Source organism: Pseudorasbora parva, chromosome 14, assembly GCF_024679245.1.
Source record: "Pseudorasbora parva isolate DD20220531a chromosome 14, ASM2467924v1, whole genome shotgun sequence".
Taxonomy (NCBI): Eukaryota; Metazoa; Chordata; class Actinopteri; order Cypriniformes; family Gobionidae; genus Pseudorasbora; species Pseudorasbora parva.
Window position 1 is genome coordinate 5,997,072 of NC_090185.1, and position 23,557 is coordinate 6,020,628.

At 38.4% G+C, this 23,557-nt stretch overlaps 2 protein-coding genes across 2 annotated transcripts in view; both read right to left on the reverse strand.

Moving 5' to 3' along the window:
• LOC137039676 (uncharacterized) overlaps positions 1-23,557 on the reverse strand; it is a 71,324-nt gene that overhangs the window by 42,320 nt on the left and 5,447 nt on the right. Inside the window, exons 2-4 of the mRNA XM_067414950.1 lie at positions 20,538-20,834; positions 20,061-20,390; positions 19,778-19,858 (exon numbers count right to left, since the gene is read on the reverse strand). Of these exons, the coding sequence (XP_067271051.1) occupies positions 19,778-19,858; positions 20,061-20,390; positions 20,538-20,834 (708 nt within the window). The remainder of the gene's footprint in view (positions 1-19,777; positions 19,859-20,060; positions 20,391-20,537; positions 20,835-23,557) is intronic.
• LOC137040701 (carcinoembryonic antigen-related cell adhesion molecule 1-like) lies at positions 3,114-6,359 on the reverse strand. Its single transcript, XM_067416473.1, has 5 exons — positions 6,110-6,359; positions 5,637-5,984; positions 5,162-5,458; positions 3,356-3,644; positions 3,114-3,269 (listed from the first exon to the last, which is right to left on the reverse strand). Exons 1-5 carry the CDS (start codon positions 6,357-6,359, stop codon positions 3,119-3,121), a joined length of 1,335 nt encoding a protein of 444 aa, XP_067272574.1. The 3' UTR covers positions 3,114-3,118.

Sequence of the window (23,557 nt, forward strand, 5' to 3'; positions counted from 1 at the left end):
TTTTCAGTCATCTCAACTTCCTTAAGATCAAAGGTGTCATTTTCAACAGAAATAAACTGACCCATAGCATGTTAAAATGTCTCAAATCAACAGTTTGATCATATCCGTTGCTTTAATGTGACTAAATTGTATCGCAATAGGAAACAATTCAAAGTCAATACCAAATCAAAACTAGTTAGCAAATCATTTGTAATTGAAATCATTTAAATGACAAAATTTGGTTATGGTTACACTTAAAATAGTTACAAAATAATGTATGAGATGATAAAAACGTACACTATTAATTGTTCCCAGCATGAATAGAATGTTACCTGACAGATAAAAAGAGAGAGGGAGAGAGACAAAAAGGCAAAGAGAGGAAGAGAGCAAAGGGAAGAGCCAAAGAATAGGCGCCCCAAGATAAAGCCAGAGAATCAAAGAGACAGAGCAACAATTGCAATCTTCTTTTGACCAATCTCTTCCTTGACCATTTGACTGAAATCCTAATGTGAGACATTCAAACTGACCAATCAGATCAAACTTCCCCCACTGTACTAAAGGTGTGGCACACATTTGGCCTACAGGCCTTCAACATTAGCCTGACAAGCAAGACCCACATCAAGATGTTTGGTCTGGAAACTCACCATTGACAGCTCAATCCAAGGGGCGGGATAAACGGTTGTCTTTCAAACTCCCTCTGCACGCGATAAGATAGCGCTACAACCAACCAGAGCAACGAAGGTGAAGCAGAGCTTATTGATAGATTAAACATTCGCCGTATCCGGTCGGCAAAACTCCGAACACATCTTCCCTTTTTAAGAATGACTTCAGTGCTGTTCTTTGTTCGTTTCTGAGAGAAAAGCTTAACTCCAAGTCTTCCAGAGTCGCTTCCCTGACACCACAATATTGCGCAGTATTGCTGTAGTATTATCACTTTTGGGTCCAACGATACTTTAAAGGTCTTTCAAAAAGTTGAGAATATTAAGATTAGGACCAATACACCAATACATCGCAAGGAAACATTAAACAGAACTGTAACATAACAATAAAGATATAGTTCCAAAAATCTCTCAATATTAAATAATAGCAGAGTTCACACCACGGCTATAACAATAATAAAAAAAATAATAATAAGGTCGTAAGATTGGAGTCTTGGGAAATTTATTTTCCAAGAAAAGATATATAGCTACACTGTTACCTGGTTGCCTTAAAATTTTGAGTTAATACAATGAACATTTTTTGAGATTCAACAACCTTTATTAAAAGATGATTAAAAGATTTTGTTGATTTTGAAGCATATTGGGTATTTGTGTGTGTTTTATGATTTATCAAAAATTGTATGTGGTTCAGATACAATAATATTTTGAGTTTCTATTTATTAAACAAATTTCCTTCATTGTATTCAAAATTTCCTTCAAGCTGATTCGAAAGACCGCCGTTCGCCAGTTTCTGTGTTTACTAGAAGCATGCAAACGCAACTCGGCCGTCGTCATTATGGCCCCGCCCACCAACTCTATACACTATGTGATTGGCCCGGCAAGAGTTAGGGGAATACAGCTCAGAAGTGTATTGAGAGTTGCTAGACGACACTCGCGGCAGATTAATTTTTGCTACCGCTAGGGTGCGTCTAGATTTCTAGTCTACTTCAACATCTCTTTGTCTTTACGAATTCCAAATGGCCAAAATAAGAGATGGGGCTTGAAAACAGTAAAGCAAATGTCTTTGTTCAATTTCAAATTTCATATTTTCAATCCTTTCACAGGTACTATTTTCTTGTTATTTACCTGGCTGTTCTGTAAAGCACTTTGGTCAGCCTAGTGGCTGTTGTAAATGTGCTATATAAATAAAGTGAACTTGAACTAGACATTCCAGATTATAATGAAAGAAGGTGCATTTGCAGATAAAGAAGTTTACCATCTTAGGAAAATTGTGAGAACTGAAAAAGCAAATCCATAGAGATGGAAAAACAAGATATGGTGTAATTTCTTTTATTCTGGTGGAAGTCTTAGCCTTGCCTAGTTTCTTTTAATAACTTTAGTTTTTTTAAAACATAATTTTTATGAGACATTTTATAATTGGAACTCTTCAATAAAAAAGGGTGCAGAAGAGAATGTGCTTGTTAGAATTTATAAAACAAAAGCATGTAGATGTTACCTTTTTTCAAGAATAAAAAAAGAATGGAATGGGCACATTTTATGACTTCTAATATTGAAGGAATAGCTATCCTGTTTTCAAAGAAATCACTACCAATTTCTTTCAAAACAGAAAAAAGAAAGGCCATTTTTAAATAATTTAAAGCCCAGTTTGAAAACACTGTAATGACTGTTTGCCCCTACAAACGGGGCTGAAAGAATCGTTTAGTTTAGTTTTTTTGTTGTTGATACAATTAGTGTTATTATGAAAGACTTAAGCCCAGAAGAGTTATTGTTCCTTGGAGGAGATTTCAACTGTACAGAAAATAATAAATTAGACAGTAATTGTAAAAAAAAATTCAGAGCATATCAAAACTCCCTGTGGTGGCGCAAGCTGGCCCAAAGTATATTATAATGTGTCACAAATTAGTATTTTCTCAGGGTAAAGAAGAAGCTGGCAGAAGTTGTACACTTTTGTAGAAAAACAAATAGATGTATTAGCTAATAATAATGGAAATATTTACAAGTAATATTTTAAATAATGTTTAAAAAATGTAAAGCTTTACTGTATATGTGGCACACTGCTAACCTCTAAAATGTTAAAATACACATAAAGTCTGTATTCCTCCAGGAGGCGCTCAATCATCATAATAAAACATGGAGAGACTCTTGAACCTCAGAGTGAGAAAACTTTATTAATAAAGGCAAGCAAATACATATGACAGATATACAGCAGTAGAAGTGAGATCTGTGAGTCTCTATATTCATTTTTTGTATCGGAGAGAAATATAAACAAAGCCTTAGAAATGTAATTTTTAAAAATCTGACACGGAAACAGGAGCAGAAGCTCAAATAATCATCAGTATTTGTTATGACAAAAACACTTGAAGAATCTTTAAAGCTCAGTGGTCTGCTCCTGAAAAAGATAAACATATAAAGCGATAAGTTAATAAATCTCACAAATATTAATATATGTAAAATAAGTTTGAGAGAAATGCCATCATCAATCATGAACCTGATGTGTGAATATGAGCTTGATCTCGTTCAGCTCTTCTGGATCTGATCTCATAAACCACAAGCATGACAGTAGCCACGCCCACCAGAGCAGAGAGGACCAATCGGATCACAGCTTCAGTGGGACCACAGCAGTGGACTGAGGAATAAAAACATCAAACTGAGATCAGCTCAGTCAATAAACGCTAATATCAGCGCTGACATCAACTAATATCAGCCGTGCTGCCGTACCTGCACATGTGTGACAGAGTTGAGTGATGTCCAGATGTTGAGTCTGGTGGCTGATGGGATTGTTCAGCACACAGCTGTAGGTGTTTTTATCCTGATATTTCACCTCCAGAGGTAGAGAGAGACTGATGCTGAGATCAGACGCACTGATGCTGGACAATAAACTGTTTCCTTTGAACCAGGAGAGAGTCACATGACTCACATTCACCGCTGATGAACACACCAGTGAACAATATGAGGATGATGAACATTGTGAAGAGTTACTGCTGATGACAGGAACAGGCAGATGAGCTGAAAACATGAGAGAATAAAGAGAAATGAGGATGAGTGAAGATATTGAAGCAGACGAGGAATATCGACAGGAACCAAATATTGATCAAAAGTAGAGCATTTAAAACTCTGATAGAGAAAGTGAAATATAAACCTGGGCAACAGTGGTCGAGTACTCGAACGTGACAGTGACGATCGATCATGAAAACGATGATCGCCCTGACTTTAAAAAAATATATTTGTCTATTAGACTATTGGTTATTGCAGCATCTTGGGCGGCAACTGAGGTCTGATTGGTTAGCGTTAGACAGCACGCCTTCCAGACCGCGAAATAAAGTGAAACTGAAGCGCGCAGTGATGCCTGAAGCACTGAGAATGATCATTAAATACAGGGCAAGATGTGCAGCACCAATCTGTCACATACACAGCATTACAATGAGAACATGGTTGATATTGAATGTTGTATTCTCCGTGCTTTAGCTCCCCGTGTATCAGCGTACTGTTAAAGGAAATCCACAAATGAAAGTTGTAAGATTATTTGTTTTATACTTGATTATATGTTGTCTATATCTGATTAATCTCATATAGGACGGCGTTTGGTTGAGTTTAATAACCAGCTAGCAAAGCGCTGCCGTTATATCGGCTGGTGTTCATTCTCTTCAGCTTCAGCTCAAATGCGAACAGCCCGACGTTATCGACTCTGGGTTATTTGAGACGGTCATATTCTTTTTAGATAGGCTATTTATTTTTCAAAATCATTGATGATATTAATAATGCAGCAGTGTTACTCGTTTTTTAAACAGTAGACCTGAAGTTATTTCTCATGGATTTGAAAACGTGCAGTGATGCCGAATCACTTCTATCATGAAAAACAAAATTATTTGCAGCGCCAATCTGTCATGTACATAGCATTATAATGAGAACACGATTGTAATAGTGTTGTAAATGATCTGTGGTTTAGCCCAAGTATTAGCGTTGTTGTTAAGGGAAGAGCACATTCAAAATGAGTTTCCCTTTCAAGCCTTTAAATGGCCAAGTTCACGTGCGTATTTGCGTCCTTTTGGGCAGATGTAAATTGTATACATCCGATTAATCTCATATAGGATGCATTCGGAGTTTATTAATCCGCTAGCAAAGCTCTGCGGGGTGGTGTATTCACAGTTTCAGCTCAAATACAATGCCCGATATTACTGACTGGGTTATTTTGTTTCTTTTTCAAAGACATTTATGCATCATAATCTAGCAGTTATTTTTTATAGTCATATGTTCATATTTTTTAAAGACATCTCATGTTTGTGTCAACATTAATTTTCGTAAAACAATCTTAAAATAGTTTCGTATCTCCATGACGGAGACGCCTGCTAGCCCCACCCACGGTTAATCGATTACTCGTTTTTGAGACCTATCGATGGTTGAAATGAGAAATTGACAAAAATTCCCATTGCTACTGTTAATGTAAAAAAGGAATTAGTCATGATAAGATACTTCTTTAGATCTAGCTGTATAAATAAAAAACATGACACTGATATTTAACTCACCATAGACAGTGAGACGGATAGTAGAACACCATCTGGAAAAGTTGATGTATAGTCGATAATATCCAGCATGTTCAGTTGTGGTGTTTGTGATGGTCAGAGATCCAGTTTGTTTGTCCAGCTTCAGTCTGTCTCTGAATCTCCCGTCAAGAACATCATCATATACAGTGAAGATGTTGGTCCGTTTATTTAGTTCAGCGATTAAAGTGTTTCCAAACCTCCATCGAATCCGGAAATTATTATCCTTTATTTCAGTGAGATCTGAGTCTAGAGTGACTGAATCTCCCTCCGTCACTGACACTGAATAACCAAACACACACACACACACACACACACACACACACACACACACACACACATGAACAGATTATAATGGTTTATTAAACTGTTTAACATTTACATTTGAAATAATATCATTAAAAAAAAAGAAATAAGAGTTGTATGAATTAATGTCACTTTTGTCATTAAAAACAGGTACAAATATTTTTGAACTCACCAATGACAGTGAGATAGAAATAAACCCACACACTGTTGATTTGTAGTTCATATTCTCCAGCATGTTTCATTGTGACGTTTGTGATGGTCAGAGATCCAGTTTGATTGTCCAGCTTCAGTCTGTCTCTGAATCTCCCATCAAGAACATCATCATATACAGTGAAGCTGTCGGCCGTTACATTGATTTCAGCGATTAAAGTGTATCTTAAACTCCACTGAATCAGATCATCATCCTTCACTTCAGTGAGACGAGAGTTTAGAGTGACTGAATCTCCCTCATTCACTGATATTTTTACTGTATCACCAAAAACACACAGAGAACAAACAGAAACAACATTTGGACTGAATATCATCATTAAACAACAGAAGCAAAATGGAGTTTGGATTAATAGTTGAATCTTTGTGATTAAAATATTAAATATGACTCACCAAAAACAGTGAGAATATAAAGCTCTTTCTCACTGTTCATCTGTACTTCATAATCTCCAGTATGTTTCATTATGATGTCTGTGATGGTCAGAGATCCAGTTTGATTGTCCAGCTTCAGTCTGTCTCTGAATCTCCCATCAAGATCATCATCATATACAGTGAAGCTGTCGGTCCGTTTTTTGATTTCAGCGATTAAAGTGTTTCTAAACCTCCACTGAATCAGATCATCATCCTTCAGTTCAGTGAGACCAGAGTTTAGTGTGAATGAATCTCCCATGTTTACTGTCACTGACTTTTGGTGAATAGGATCATCAACAAAAACACCTGATTTTTTTTTTTTTTTTTTCAGAGATTAAAGCATTAATATCACTTGATATTGGTTTGATGAAGCTTCACTAAAATACTTTTATTCATTTAAATGTGAAGATTATGATATTCTGATTTATAGATTTATATGGAACAATAACTAAAAACACACTTTAACTTTAATGTTTAATGTCACACGTAATGCTGTCGAGAATCTGAGCTTCATATTTATATAACTTTATTTAATCAGATTTAATTTGATCTGACAGTAAAATAACGATTGAATTATTTCTATATGAGACGAACTGTAACGTGTTTGTTCTGTTCAGGGTCAGTTCGTCGTACGTCACCTAATACATCTGAGATGATTTGACAGATCCCAGATCTTTTAATCCTGGTAAATGATCTCTGGCTAATTTGGTTCTTCAAACTAATTTGTGGATTGGATTAACATCTCTGGATTAAGTTATCTGAGATTACTGCGTGGTCTCATGTTCTCTAAAGAGGGCAGATGATCGATACTCAAAACCACGTTCAGCAATGCAGCGATTGGCTGGCGGCAAGACAGCAACGAAATAACATCATATAATTAAAAAAGACACCTGATGAAAAACTTGACGTATTGCTGGACCTTTATAAGGAAACAGCCAAGCAACCAAAACGACATAAAAGTTATAATAGATAAATGAAATATGCACTGGTTTAAAACATGATTCCCAATAATTTATATTAATGATTTTTAGTATTTGTACAGGCTTTACATTTTTATTTTTTTAATGTTGTAATTAGTAATTCATTTAATTTTATATTTGAAGCCAAGGGCGTAGGTTTGGTCTCAGCTTTGGTGGGGACATCCCACCAGGTTTGCCCAGATTAAATAGTCTATTATTTATTACTGAGTATGGAATTGCACCATAGTTTAGGAATGAATACGATTATTAATTTATGAGGCTTTTCAGCCCAATCAAGTACCATAATAATAATAAAACAAAATACTCTTTAATTGTCAAGTTCATAAATGATTTTCAAAACTGATTTGGAAAAAAACACAACATGCACACAAAATTACTTTTTTTTCAATATAAAAAATGATTGTGGACTGGATTTTTTTTTAAACCTCTTATCACATTATTAAGCATGTCAAATATTAGTAACAACTTTAGATTTGATGCATTGCTAGTTTTTGTACAAAATCAGTTTTTGTTTCTCCCTCATTTACCGTTTGTGGCTGTTTTTGCCCCATTGACTTCCATTATAACCACATGTTTTGATTGTAAAGCCATAATGCTATATAATCATGCACAATCACTTTTAATATTGAAAATAAGTTATTTTGTGTGTAAGTTTTTTTTTCCAAATCAGTTTTGAATCAATTTTTGAAAATCATGTATGAACTTGGCATTTAAAGAGTGATAGAAGTGATAAGAGTGACAATTAAACAATGACAACAGCTCAACAATAGACATGGAATCAAGTAGGCCTATGTAAGCTTGCAACAGAACACATTTTATATTATTTTACATTTGATTATTTCATTTATATCTAAAGAACTATTTTAGTAGCCTATATTGGTGCACTTTAAAGGGATGGCTCACCCAAAAATAAAAATTCTGTCATCATTTACTCGCCCTCATGATGTTCCAAACCTGTATGAGTTTCTTTCTTCTGCTGAACACAAAAGAAGATATTTTGAAGAAAGTTTGTAACCAGGCTGCTTTGAGGGCACCATTTACTTCCATGGTAGGAATTCAACATTCAACAAAGAAATGTATACAGGTTTGGAACAACTTGAGGGTGAGGAAATTGTCAGATTTTTAATTTTTGGGCAGTCTCTTTAAGCAGTCATTTTGAACAAGTAACCACTTTACTGACAAAATTGTTCTGAAATTCAAAGATTTAATAACATTTTCTTTATTATGACTATATTGTTATGGAATTATTTGTCCCCTTTTTATCTAAATATTTTTTAAATGTCAAACTTGATATGACAGGATTATTTATTATTAATATAGCTAAATGATAAATTAATAACATTAATTAGGCTATAATCTATTAATTAACCGGTCTAATGTCTAGAAAAATAAGTCTGCCAAGCTTTGATAATGTATGGAATATTATATTAAAATATTATCCATTAAAAAAACAATAGGCCTACCTAGAAGCACGGATGTGTCCGTCATCACTGCTGCTTTCAGTCACAGTCTGAGACACTGAAATGCTTCTCTGCAAAGGTTGCAGTTTGTCTTAGGTTCATCATAAGTTACTGGACAGACCCACTGATACCTTTTTTTCTATTCAGCCCTATATCTGGAAATCCTCTTGCGTTTAGGTGGACACGAGCTCGACATGTTTTTTAAAAAAAACGCGCAAGTTTACAGCGCATGTTCTCGAGACTCCGTCGCTATGGCAGCAAAGTCGCTAAAGCAATCTTGTGCATCGCATCCTGTATTGGTTTGATACGGCGGGACGCGTCATTTTGCTTGTAAATACGATACGGAATCGATCCATATAGCAGCACAAAGGAGTTTGCTAAAATATTGGTGGGGACAATTTTGCCATCTTAAAATATTGATTGGGACTAGTACCTAGCGTCCCCCCCTAAACCTACGCCCATGTTTGAAGCAGATGTGTTACCTGACAGCATTAATTAAAGTTTCTTAAGGGTCAAGATCAAGTCAACCCATTATATCTGTCACCACTCAAATTAACGCACGGCTCAGATTAACTGTACAGTATGTGTGTAAGACTGCAATAAAATTATAAAGTAATGAACGAGCCCCTGGTTTAGTTTTCTCTCTGTTTCCATTGGCCTGTGTTCTCTATCATTAGTTCATTAATCCCAGACCTGTTTCTGTTCTTCCCATGATCTCCCTGTTATTTAAACCCTGAGTTCTGTTCAGCTCATCGTCCGGTATCGTCTATGTTACGTGCTTGTGTTTCTCCCCATGATTCTCCTGTGTATTGTGTGGATTATTAGAGTAAAGACTTTTCTTTGAGTTATTTCCTGAGTCGTGCGCTTCACTACAGCCACCGTTGCTGACACTAACAGTGAATGTTAATCTTCTCTAACTCATTTAACCAGTAATTTATCACATGATACCAGAACAGAAACAACTGAAGCCATAAAAACACATTTAAAACTCACCATCCAGACGCCACAAACACGAACAGAGCAAAACTAATCTGAGAAACATTTTCTTCACCGGTTCACTGAAAAGCCCACGATAGTGACTCTTCAAATGAAAGATTGATCTGGAACACTGAAATGTGATATTTATCTGGTTGTGTGTGAATCCTCCCCTAACCTCACACATCCGTCTCCTTTAACATCACGAACATCAACAAGCTTTTGCTGATTGTACATTTTCTAATGAACTGTAGCCCAGAATGGAAACTAATAGCAGAAGAGTGAAATATTGGATTAGATATCTGTATCTACTGGGGTTTGCAGAGACTAGTCGACTTTAATGTTCCGCCATGACGCTTTAAGCTTGACGTCGACTAGTCTCTGGCCTACATATATAATTGCTAAAACGCATTCTCCGTTTCCAACAGTTAAAATGACAAATAAAGGCATATTCAGAGTGCTCTCCACAAGAAATGTTTGATTATTCCATCTGGATGACTAATACAGCACTGCATTGTAACGCACACACACAGCTCGTACATCACGCAGAGATTGTGTGCAGCTCACAGAATCATTCAGTAGCATAGAGATGTATTGTCAACACTAAAAAAGCTGTTATGTAGGAGCAATAACCTCAAGGGCAGTACTGTGTCATATGCCATAGCCGTCCTGTGCACAAGAAAACACGCGTTCACATCTCAAGGTTCAGGCTTATTTATTCATTAATGACGTCATCTGATGACTCGCCTTTCATCATATAAATGTCAACCATCCCAAAAATTTGAAGATGTTCAACCCCTGGTATCTACAGGAGTGTTATTTAGTTCTGTTATGTGTAAATCATATCTGACCTCTGACCTGTTTGACTGTTGATGGATTCACTTTATTTCAATGTAAAGATGTTTTGATGTTTTTATGAGCTTCTTATTAGCAGGAGATAAAGTGAAATAACACTTCAGCCACAAACTGCTGACACACACATCAACCACAGACCTCCAGCAGACGCCGTTTAACACCCGCCAGATAAAACCAGACACACTGATGTTTGAACAGATAAAATAAAAGAGAAAAACCACTGCAGGATCCTTTTTACTCAAAAAAAAAAAAAAAAAAAAAAAAAAAAAAACGTTTTCCTCAAAATAAATTAATTATATTTATCTTATATTTTTGCTTGTGTTTCTACAACAAAATTCAAAAGTAACATGACCTAGATGCTGCACCTTAAGTTACTAAAGCAGTCTCTGGGCGGTTGATACTGGCTTCTAGTTTGGTGGACCCACCACTGATGTTGGTGTGAACAGCTGGCATCTCAATGTTCCCAACATCATCCTCGAGTTCAGTGGTCCCTAGCCTGGTTGTTTAAGCGACTTCTAGTCCGGTGGTGCCAGACCCTAGCGGTCCCGAGTCCAGTGGTGCTTTCACCGTAGGCTGTGCATCCTGTGATTCTAACCTCCATCTTATTTTTGTGGGCCGTTCACACTTCATCTACTCTTTCTCAGGTGTCATGAACTCATGAACTCTTTCTATTTTGACATGGTTACAGAGGTTGTCCCTGTCTCTGTACTCTCTATGATCCAACTGTGGACACCGCCCCTGAACTTCCTGTTTGTCCAGATACGACCAGGAACCACCTATGAAAACCCAGCCTGTTCTATTATGACAACAGAGATCAATCTAGAATGTACTTCCTGTCCTGTTGTGGATATGGAGGCCATTACTTAACTCAAAACAGCCCTAGTGCTAATCTCTAACATTTCTATGGTCTTTGTTTTAGTCCTGTCTACTCTACTGTGGTGGTCATCTGCTCCACTGTGGATATCAGTAGTCCAATCTACTCTGCTGTGGTGGTCATCTGCTCCACTGTGGATATCAGTAGTCCAATCTACTCTGCTGTGGTGGTCATCTGCTCCACTGTGGGTATCAGTAGTCCTGTCTACTCTGCTGTGGTGGTCATCTGCTCCACTGTGGGTATCAATAGTCCAGTCAACTCTACTGTGGAGGTCATCTGCTCCCCTGTGGAGATCAGTAGTCCAGTCTACTCTACTGTGTTGGTCATCTGCTCTGCTGTGGGTATCAGTAGTCCCGTCTACTCTGCTGTGCTGGTCATCTGCTCTACTGTGGGTATCAGTAGTCCCGTCTACTCTGCTGTGGTGGTCATCTGCTCCACTGTGGGTATCAGTAGTCCCGTCTACTCTGCTGTGGGTATCAGTAGTCCAATATACTCTGCTGTGGTGGTCATCTACTCCACTGTGGGTATCAGTAGTCCCATCTACTCTGCTGTGGTGGTCATCTGCTCCACTGTGGGTCTCAGTAGTCCCATCTACTCAGCTTTGGTGGTCATCTGCTCCACTGTGGGGATCAATAGTCCAGTCTACTCTGCTGTGGTGGTCATCTGCTCCACTGTGGAGATCAGTAGTCCTGTCTACTCTACTGTGTTGGTCATCTGCTCTGCTGTGGGTATCAGTAGTCCCATCTAATCTGTGGTGAAATCGATTCTCAAACAGTATAGAGTTTAAACAGCTCAAACAGTAGAGCATGGCGCTAGCAACGGCAAGGTCATGGGTTCGATTCCCAGGGAAAGCAAGAATTTACAAAATGTAAAAATGTGTACCTTGAATGCAATGTAAGTCGCTTTGGATAAAAGCGTCTGCCAAATGGATAAATGTAAAATGTAATCTGCTGTGGTGGTCATCTGCTCCACTGTGGGTATCAGTAGTCCTATCTACTATGCTGTGTTGGTCATCTGCTCTACTGTGGGTATCAGTAGTCCTATCTACTCTGCTGTGGTGGTCATCTGCTCTACTGTGGGTATCAGTAGTCCCATCTACTCTGCTGTGGTGGTCATCATCTGCTCCACTATGGGTATAGTCCTGTAGTAGTCCTGTCTACTCTACTGTGCTGGTCATCTGCTCCACTGTTGGTATCAGTAGTCCCATCTATTCTGCTGTGCTGGTCATCTGCTCCACTGTGGGTATCAGTAGTCCCATCTACTCTGCTGTGCTGGTCATCTGCTCCACTGTGGGTATCAGTAGTCTCATCTACTCTGCTGTGGTGGTCATCATCTGCTCCACTATGGGTATAGTCCTGTAGTAGTCCTGTCTACTCTACTGTGCTGGTCATCTGCTCCACTGTGGGTATCAGTAGTCCCATCTACTCTGCTGTGGTGGTCATCTGCTCCACTGTGGAGATCAATAGTCCAGTCTACTCTGCTGTGGTGGTCATCATCTGCTCCACTGTGGGTATCAGTAGTCCCATCTACTCTGCTGTGTTGGTCATCTGCTCTACTGTGGGTATCAGTAGTCCCATTTACTCTGTTGTGGGTATCAGTAGTCCCATCTACTCTGCTGTGGTTGTCATCTGCTCCACTGTGGGTATCAGTAGTTACATCTACTCTGCTGTGTTGGTCATCTGCTCTACTATGGGTATCAGTAGTCCCATCTACTCTGCTGTGTTGATCATCTGCTCTACTGTGGGTATCAGTAGTCCCATCTACTCTGCTGTGGGTATCAGTAGTCCCATCTACTCTGCTGTGTTGGTCATCTGCTCCACTGTGGGTATCAGTAGTTACATCTACTCTGCTGTGTTGGTCATCTGCTCCACTGTGGGTATCAGTAGTCTCATCTAATCTGCTGGGGTCGTCATCTGCTCTACTGTGGGTATCAGTAGTCCCGTCTACTCTGCTGTGGTGGTCATCTGCTCTGCTGTGGGTGTCAGTAGTCCCATCTACTCTGCTGTGTTGGTCATCTGCTCCTCTGTTGATATCAGTAGTCCCATCTACTCTGCTCCGGGCATCAGTAGTCCCATCTACTCTGCTGTGGGTATCAGTAGTCCTGTCTACTCTGCTGTGTTGGTCATCTGCTCCACTGTGGATATCAGAAGTCCCATCTAATCTGCTGGGGTGGTCATCTGCTCTACTGTGGGTATCAATAGTCCCATCTACTCTGCTGTGTTGGTCATCTGCTCTGCTGTGGGTATCAGTAGTCCCATCTACTCTGCTGTGGGTGTCACTAGTCCCATCTACTCTGCTGTGGGTATCAATAGTCCCATCTATTCTGCTGTGGGTATCAGTAGTCCCATCTACTCTGATGTGTTGGTCATCTGCTCCACTGTGGATATCAGTAGTCCCATCTACTCTGCTGTGTTGGTCATCAGCTCTGCTGTGGGTATCAGTAGTCCCATCTACTCTGCTGTGGGCATCAGTAGTCCCATCTACTCTGCTGTGGGTATCAGTAGTTCCATCTACTCTGCTGTGTTGGTCATCTGCTCTGCTGTGGGTATCAGTGGTCCCATCTACTCTGCTGTGGGCATCAGTAGTCCCATCTACTCCACTGTGGATATCAGTAGTCCCATCTACTCTGCTGTGGGTATCAGTAGTCTCATTTACTCTGCTGTGGTGGTCATCTGCTCCACTGTGGATATCAGTAGTCCCATCTACTCTGCTGTGGTGGTCATCTGCTCCACTGTGGAGATCAGTAGTCCCATCTATTCTGCTGTGCTGGTCATCTGCTCCACTGTGGGAATCAGTAGTCCCATCTACTCTGCTGTGGTGGTCATCTGCTCCACTGTGGGTATCAATAGTCCCGTCTACTCTACTGTGCTGGTCATCTACTCCACTGTGGGGATCAGTAGTCCCATCTACTCTGCTGTGGTGGTCATCTGCTCCACTGAGGTGGTCTTCAGCTCTGTTGAGATAGTCTTCAGTCCAGACAGCTCCACCCTGATTCCCTGATCTGCCTCAGTCTCCAGTCCTGCCTCCCTGGACCTGGCCCTCTGTCCTGCCACTGGGCCTGCCTTCACTCCACCTCCCTCCTGGATTTCTGTTAAGTAGCCTCTGGAATATGGAGCCTCTGGAATATGCTCCTTAAAGGGGGAGGGGAGTGTGTCACATCCACCAGATGAAGTGGCCATAAACTCCACCAGAGGTATCTCCTCTATTATTTAATGTAAATCTACAAATATATTTGATGTAGAGGACACATTATGTCTACTCACTATAGACAGGAACTCAATGTTTTTGATGACAATTTCGCTCCACTCTAGTACTTTATAAACAGCATGTTCAGTTGTGATGTTTGTGATGGTCAGAGATCGAGTTTGATTGTACAGCTTTAGTCTGTCTCTGAATCTCCCATCAAGAACATCATTAATCAAGCGCACAACTAATTGCTTGCGCACGCAGTAAATCACTTCCAAGACAGATTAACAGATACACACAAGGAAACGGCAAAAAAGGTGACCCATAATCGATTTAAGGAGGGACGGTGGTCACGGGGCAGGAAGTTACCAGCCCAGTTGTTGGATTATGAGCTATGTGCATGACTCCAAATTATTGGAATGTGGCTATGTCTATCATACTCAGTTAATGTAAATGGTTGCTCTTTAATGAAATTAATGTGCACAGGTGATGCTTGTGAACCCTGATTATTTAAGGAATAACTTACATGTTTTGAGTATGACGGTTGGGTGAATTTTATGTGCCATGAGCTCTCTTTTTTGGGGAAACAATAAATGGCCGCTCAGCAATTAGTGTCTCCAGCAGTTACTGTGGGGTAAATGTGTTAGATAATCAAGGGAATAATCGCTGGCTAGAAGAGCTCCTAAATGAGTGCAAAGAGAACTGTCAAGTAACCCCGAGACGCAGAAACTGAGCTGTGGATTATGCTGAACCTGAAGGGCTGATTCTTTCTTTTGCGCAATTTAATTGACAGATCCTCTCTTTTCTCTGTATTTCAATTAAAATTAAACTGCCTAATGTTAGTGAATAAAAGGTTGACCCAGGACCATAGGCTGTAAAAAAATATGGACGTAGTGTCCCTGACATCAACCATAGGATTCTGAAGAGCAATTTTGAAGCATAAATTAGGGTCGAGCTGGCCATTGCCATCTTGGCAGCGCGTCACTTCCTGGTAACTGACAATGGGCAAAGAGGCAGGACATGGGCGGAGCTGAGGTGACGTGATGACTAAAGGCTGATTTATACATCTGCGTCAAGTGTACGTCATAGCTACGCCATAGGCTGTGTGTAGCACATACAGTCTTGTTCAAAATAATAGCAGTACAATGTGACTAACCAGAATAATCAAGGTTTTTCGTATATTTTTTTATTGCTACGTGGCAAACAAGTTACCAGTAGGTTCAGTAGATTCTCAGAAAACAAATGAGACCCAGCATTCATGATATGCACGCACTTAAGGCTGTGCAATTGGGCAATTAGTTGAATTAGTTGAAAGGGGTGTGTTCAAAAAAATAGCAGTGTGGCATTCAATCACTGAGGTCATCAATTTTGTGAAGAAACAGGTGTGAATCAGGTGGCCCCTATTTAAGGATGAAGCCAACACTTGTTGAACATGCATTTGAAAGCTGAGGAAAATGGGTCGTTCAAGACATTGTTCAGAAGAACAGCGTACTTTGATTAAAAAGTTGATTAGAGAGGGGAAAACCTATAGAGAGGTGCAAAAAATGATAGGCTGTTCAGCTAAAATGATCTCCAATGCCTTTAAATGGAGAGCAAAACCAGAGAGACGTGGAAGAAAACGGAAGACAACCATCAAAATGGATAGAAGAATAACCAGAATGGCAAAGGCTCAGCCAATGATCACCTCCAGGATGATCAAAGACAGTCTGGAGTTACCTGTAAGTACTGTGACAGTTAGAAGACGTCTGTGTGAAGCTAATCTATTTTCAAGAATCCCCCGCAAAGTCCCTCTGTTAAAAAAAGGCATGTGCAGAAGAGGTTACAATTTGCCAAAGAACACATCAACTGGCCTAAAAAGAAATGGAGGAACATTTTGTGGACTGATGAGAGTAAAATTGTTCTTTTTGGGTCCAAGGGCCACAGGCAGTTTGTGAGACGACCCCCAAACTCTGAATTCAAGCCACAGTACACAGTGAAGACAGTGAAGCATGGAGGTGCAAGCATCATGATATGGGCATGTTTCTCCTACTATGGTGTTGGGCCTATTTATCGCATACCAGGGATCATGGATCAGTTTGCATATGTTAAAATACTTGAAGAGGTCATGTTGCCCTATGCTGAAGAGGACATGCCCTTGAAACGGTTGTTTCAACAAGACAATGACCCAAAACACACTAGTAAACGGGCAAAGTCTTGGTTCCAAACCAACAAAATTAATGTTATGGAGTGGCCAGCCCAATCTCCAGACCTTAATCCAATTGAGAACTTGTGGGGTGATATCAAAAATGCTGTTTCTGAAGCAAAACCAAGAAATGTGAATGAATTGTGGAATGTTGTTAAAGAATCATGGAGTGGAATAACAGCTGAGAGGTGCCACAAGTTGGTAGACTCCATGCCACACAGATGTCAATCAGTTTTAAAAAACTGTGGTCATACAACTAAATATTAGTTTAGTGATTCACAGGATTGCTAAATCCCAGAAAAAAAAAACATTTTGTACAAAATAGTTTTGAGTTTGTACAGTCAAAGGTAGACACTGCTATTTTTTTGAACACACCCCTTTCAACTAATTGCCCAATTGCACAGCCTTAAGAGCGTGCATATCATGAATGCTGGGTCTTGTTTGTTTTCTGACAATCTACTGAACCTACTGGTAACTTGTTTGCCACGTAGCAATAAAAAATATACTAAAAACCTTGATTATTCTGGTTAGTCACATTGTACTGCTATTATTTTGAACAAGACTGTAGATTAGTTAAACGTTTTTAGTTATTAGTTATTTTAAAACCGCTATACAAATAAAGTTGACTTGACTACGATGTACACTGATGGGCACCTCTCCAAAAATGTAACAATGCGTCAATTCTACGCGGACCTCAAGCATTGAGATTGGTCTGCCAGAACCCCTCCCTCAGGTCAATAAAAAAAATAAAAATAAAACTGTTGATGTGTTTGTCCTTCTAGAAATGGGATGATAGTTTCATTCTTACATTTGCTATAAAATAATATTTTGTAGTCCAGAGATTCATGTTAGTGAATAAATACATAGATTCGCTATGAGTGTCTGTGAGCTCTTGATGGTCTAGTGGTAGAATTTATGTTAAGCAAGCCAGAAGTTCTGGGTTTTAATCCCCTATTGTATAGTTTATTTATTTTCTCAATAAAACCAAAGATGTTAATCAGTGATTGTATATCAAGAACAGACACACATTTGGGTGCATTTCATTTTGTGATTTTTAACCAAATGAATAAAGTCTCCGCAACAGCAATTGATTGAAGAGCTGATCTGTGCACGAACCACCAATACTGTACAGTGGCTCACTCTGCATGATTTCAAAAAACATACTCCAGCGCCACATCACCTCTTATTTAGCTCTACTAAATCAACTAGAGATGCTTAATTTGTATTAGATACAGCAACTCAAGCTGCAAGAAAAGTTGCTATCTATTTTCTGCTATCCCTGCTGCTGATACTCCGACAATGTACACAACAAGCTGCTTCTTCTTCGGCTTTTGCTTTGATATTGTGGGTTACACCATCAACATGCCCACGGACACTGGCCACTAGTGGTCCGCATGTGTAATTGCGCATTGATGCGGACAACAATGCAGAAGTATAAAGAAGTCTTAACAGACAGCAGACAAAAGGCAATCCACTTGTCACTCAAAGTGGCCACACCCTTAATTATGCAGAACTTTAAGGCTTTATATATAATGTAAACAAATGAGTAATAAAGTATTTCAACCCTTCACAGTTGTCATGACGTGCAAAATTAGCCATATAGACCAAAACCACAATTTGTACCAGACTGTAAACATGTTTTTATTTTTATTTTATTTTTATTTTTTTGCTGTAAAGTTGGGCATTTTAACATGGGGCTCAATGAGATTCTGCTCCCTGTGGAGCCGCTCTCTACAGGCAAGCTGAGGAATTGCAGTTTAAATCACTTCTGTTTTGGCTTTAAGAGAAACTGGGGGAGGTTGTCGCTTGCCCAGGATGAGCTAGAGGACTGTGAAGCTTTGGGGTGTTGATGGAATCCATCTGTGATTTGATCATCATTCTGAATCTGATCCAGACGTAGTCTTTGACAAAAAACAAATTTTGCTCAAAATGTTTTTTTTTATTATTTTTTTATTTTTATTTTTTATGAGACTTACCTGCATTTAAGTGTTGATTAAAAAAAAAGCAATGCATAAAGCTAGAATATTTTTTTGTTTGTTTAAAAGCAGAGAGTCTGTTCTTTCTTTTTTATATGTTTAATGTACAGGTATTCATACAACAAAGTATTCTGCGGGCCATGAAACCTTGTGAAAATTATTTTAAAAAAACTGTCTGGGAATAACCAACTTAAAAAATATATACATAGCTAGTAGGAAAAGAGTTATGAATGGAAAGAGATGATACTGAGTCATTAATAAATTAGTCATGACAAAAAAATTTTTTTATAACTTTTTCTATAAGTTCGGTATGTTAGAGTGAGAATACCTAATTGATAAAGGCAAGCAAATACATATGACAGATATACAGCAGTAGTAAAGTGAAATCTGTGTATCTTATAGAGAAATATAAACAATAAAGGCTTTAAAACAGGATTTTAAAAAATCTGCATTAAAAGTGCAAAGAGAGAGCACTGATGTTTTAATGTCTTAATGTTTAGCTAGAAAAGAAGCTTCAGTATTAGAGATGTCTGATATGAAGAATAAAAACACTATGAGACAGGCACAGTGCCTTAAAACATTATAAAATATTAAAGATTAGATTGTAAAAAAAAAAAAAAGGGGTTTAAAAATCCTGGTAATCTTGATGAATCATGTTTTTCTTATGACAAACACTTACATTTAATACTTTGAGCATAAATGTTAGTGTTGCTTTTTGTTCTCAATTATCTTTTAGGGTGGAAAACATTAATACCAACAGAGATTATTTCAGGTACTTAACCAAAAACTCATTGAATTTAGGACGATGGAACCAGAAGAGCTAAAATGCAACTTGTTTCCAGACTTTGGCCTACAAATGCGTCATCCCTGCAGCAGTCAATATATAAAGCAATTCTGAGTAAATTAAGATTGGTAAATAATAATAATGATACATTTAAAAAAAAATATTTGAAAAATGTACAATCGTTAAGGTTCAGCTCTTCTGGATCTGATGTCATAAACCAGAATAACAACAGCAGCCGCTGCAGCCACGCCCACCAGAGCAGTTACAACCAATCGGATCACAGCTTCAACTGAATCACAACCACGGACCGAGTCTGCAGAATAAAAACATCAAACTGAGATCAGCTCAGTCAATAAACGCTAATATCAGCGCTGACATCAACTAATATCAGCCGTGCTGCCGTACCTGCACATGTGTGCTGTTGATTGGGAAGATAGTCTGATGACGAAGGACAGTCTCTGCTGATGACAGGAACAGGCACACGAGCTGAAAACATGAGAGAATAAAGAGAAATGAGGATGAATGAAGATATTTAAGCAGACATCGAGAGGAACCAACGAGTGTTCAAAAGTAGAGCATTTAAAACAAACTGATTTAGAGAATAAAAATAATTTGTATTTAAATATTTAGAAATAGATCTACTTCAAAGCTGGAGTAAATATAACAGGTAAACTGAAATTTAACTCACAGTTGACAGTGAAAATGTAGCTCTTTCTCAAGCTGTTGGTCTGTCGTTCATAAACTCCAGTATGGTCAGTTCTCATGTTTGTGATCGTCAGAGATCCAGTTTGATTGTCCAGCTTCAGTCTGTCTCTGAATCTCCCATCGAGAACATCATCATATACAGTGAAGCTGTTGGCCCGTTTATTGATTTCAGCGATTAAAGTGTTTTCAGGTAAAAACCTCCACTGAATCACACCACCATCCTTCATTTCAGTAAGACCCGTGTATAAATTGAACTGATATCCCACCATCACTGATATTTCATCTGGATCTTCAAACATGCATGAAGAGCAGTCTGAAACAGGTCACAAATCAATAACTTTAAGGTGATTTACTAAAGTGAACAGTTTGAACTTTACAATATCAAAATGTGTATGGATTAATAATTTAATATTTGTGCTGAATAAAATATAAAAACAGGAGAAACTAGCAACTAACTCACGTTGGACAGTGAGATTGAAACTCTTCCTTAAACTGTTGATCTGTAGTTCATAACGTCCTTCATGTTCAGGTCTGGTGTTTGTGATGGTCAGAGATCCAGTTTGATTGTCCAGCTTTAGTCTGTCTCTGAATCTCCCATCAAGAACATAATTTACAGTGCTGTGTGTTACACACATTTTTGCTATGCTTTTATATCCAAACATCCACTGAATCACATCATTGCCCTTCACTTCAGTAAGACTAGAGTTTAGAGTGACTGAATCGCCCTCCTTCACTGACACTGGCTCACCAAACACACCTGAAGAACATTAAAAACATTTAAAAAGACTTTTAAATAACTATCTGATGGTTTACAAAAGCAAATAGTTTGGACTTTACATTTCAAATAAATAACATCCCAAACAACACAACAGAAGCTAAACTGTGAGTATGGTGATTCTGAAGTTGATACAGTCTTGTTCAAAATAATAGCAGTACAATGTGACTAACCAGAATAATCAAGGTTTTTAGTATATTTTTTATTGCTACGTGGCAAACAAGTTACCAGTAGGTTCAGTAGATTGTCAGAAAACAAACAAGACCCAGCATTCATGATATGCACGCTCTTAAGGCTGTGCAATTGGGCAATTAGTTGAAAGGGGTGTGTTCAAAAAAATAGCAGTGTCTACCTTTGACTGTACAAACTCAAAACTATTTTGTACAAACATTTTTTTTTTCTGGGATTTAGCAATCCTGTGAATCACTAAACTAATATTTAGTTGTATGACCACAGTTTTTTAAAACTGCTTGACATCTGTGTGGCATGGAGTCAACCAACTTGTGGCACCTCTCAGCTGTTATTCCACTCCATGATTCTTTAACAACATTCCACAATTCATTCACATTTCTTGGTTTTGCTTCAGAAACAGCATTTTTGATATCACCCCACAAGTTCTCAATTGGATTAAGGTCTGGAGATTGGGCTGGCCACTCCATAACATTAATTTTGTTGGTTTGGAACCAAGACTTTGCCCGTTTACTAGTGTGTTTTGGGTCATTGTCTTGTTGAAACAACCATTTCAAGGGCATGTCCTCTTCAGCATAGGGCAACATGACCTCTTCAAGTATTTTAACATATGCAAACTGATCCATGATCCCTGGTATGCGATAAACAGGCCCAACACCATAGTAGGAGAAACATGCCCATATCATGATGCTTGCACCTCCATGCTTCACTGTCTTCACTGTGTACTGTGGCTTGAATTCAGAGTTTGGGGGTAGTCTCACAAACTGCCTGTGGCCCTTGGACCCAAAAAGAACAATTTTACTCTCATCAGTCCACAAAATGTTCCTCCATTTCTCTTTAGGCCAGTTGATGTGTTCTTTGGCAAATTGTAACCTCTTCTGCACATGCCTTTTTTTAACAGAGGGACTTTGCGGGGGATTCTTGAAAATAGATTAGCTTCACACAGACGTCTTCTAACTGTCACAGTACTTACAGGTAACTCCAGACTGTCTTTGATCATCCTGGAGGTGATCATTGGCTGAGCCTTTGCCATTCTGGTTATTCTTCTATCCATTTTGATGGTTGTCTTCCGTTTTCTTCCACGTCTCTCTGGTTTTGCTCTCCATTTTAAGGCATTGGAGATCATTTTAGCTGAACAGCCTATCATTTTTTGCACCTCTTTATAGGTTTTCCCCTCTCTAATCAACTTTTTAATCAAAGTACGCTGTTCTTCTGAACAATGTCTTGAACGACCCATTTTCCTCAGCTTTCAAATGCATGTTCAAGTGTTGGCTTCATCCTTAAATAGGGGCCACCTGATTCACACCTGTTTCTTCACAAAATTGATGACCTCAGTGATTGAATGCCACACTGCTATTTTTTTGAACACACCCCTTTCAACTAATTCAACTAATTGCCCAATTGCACAGCCTTAAGAGCGTGCATATTATGAATGCTGGGTCTCATTTGTTTTCTGAGAATCTACTGAACCTACTGGTAACTTGTTTGCCACGTAGCAATAAAAAATATACTAAAAACCTTGATTATTCTGGTCAGTCACATTGTACTGCTATTATTTTGAACAAGACTGTATAAGCTCCACACATCAAACACAGAAAAGTACAGGTGCTGGTCATATAGATTATCATCAAAAAGTTTATTTATTTCACTTTTCTTTTTTTTTCTTTTTTTTTAACTTGTATATTATATTTATTCATTTCACAGACTGATATAGTACAAATGTTTATTTATTTTCATTTGGATGATTATGATTAACAACTAAGGAAAATCCCTAAAGAAAAGAAATTAGAAATCTGTTTATAATAGGCTAATAGGTTTGAACTTATTGGTCATGCGCTGCTTATTGATTCAGTTAATTGGAATGAAAATGCATTGCATGTATCTGATTTTTAATTTTAGTGACATTCAGTATAAGGATTTGACTGTTCATAGATTGCAGAGTCCTATAGAGACAGAGCGTATTTAGGGCATGCCCACCGGGGGGGGGGTCATGACAATCCAACGCTCTCCATTGACTTTCTATTGTGCGAAGCGATAGCATTGTTTTTTCATACTTGTAACAAAAAACAGAACACACTTGTTCTTTGGGGTCAACAGCTTATAAAAATATCTGGGTTATTGTTTCTGTTTTTTAGTTGTTACTTGTTTTCAGTGCACCTTGTCACATATCAGTTTAGACATTCTTAGATCTTTGGTAAAAAGTCAGAAACAAGGAGGCCGCTTCCTGCAATAGAAAGTCAATGGAGATGGATGATTTGTCCCCCCCACAAGACCACAAGGTGGCAGCAGAGAGAAGGAATCCAGTGGTGTCTCAAACTAGAGTCTGCTCTTTTAAGTGTGTTAAATTATATTGTACTCTGCTGATACTCTCTATATTATCTGTTGATTCTTGTAATTCTGTAGTACTTTTAATCTCAGTTCCTGTAGAACTTTTGCATAGATGATTTGCTATGAATGCTCTGATGTTTTCTGAGATGTTTATCATATTGTGAAAAATCTCATTCTTTTACGACCCT

Excerpts from the sequence above, each read along its gene's own strand:
- LOC137040701 (XM_067416473.1), bottom strand. The coding sequence starts at position 6,359 with ATGGGAGATTCATTCACACTAAACTCTGGTCTCACTGAACTGAAGGAT. Across the intron at positions 3,645-5,161 it reads TATCCGTCTCACTGTCTATG|CTCATCTGCCTGTTCCTGTC; the intron begins GTGAGTTAAATA and ends TCATGTTTTCAG. Across the intron at positions 3,270-3,355 it reads CTCTGTCACACATGTGCAGG|CTCAGTCCACTGCTGTGGTC; the intron begins TACGGCAGCACG and ends ATGTTTTTATTC.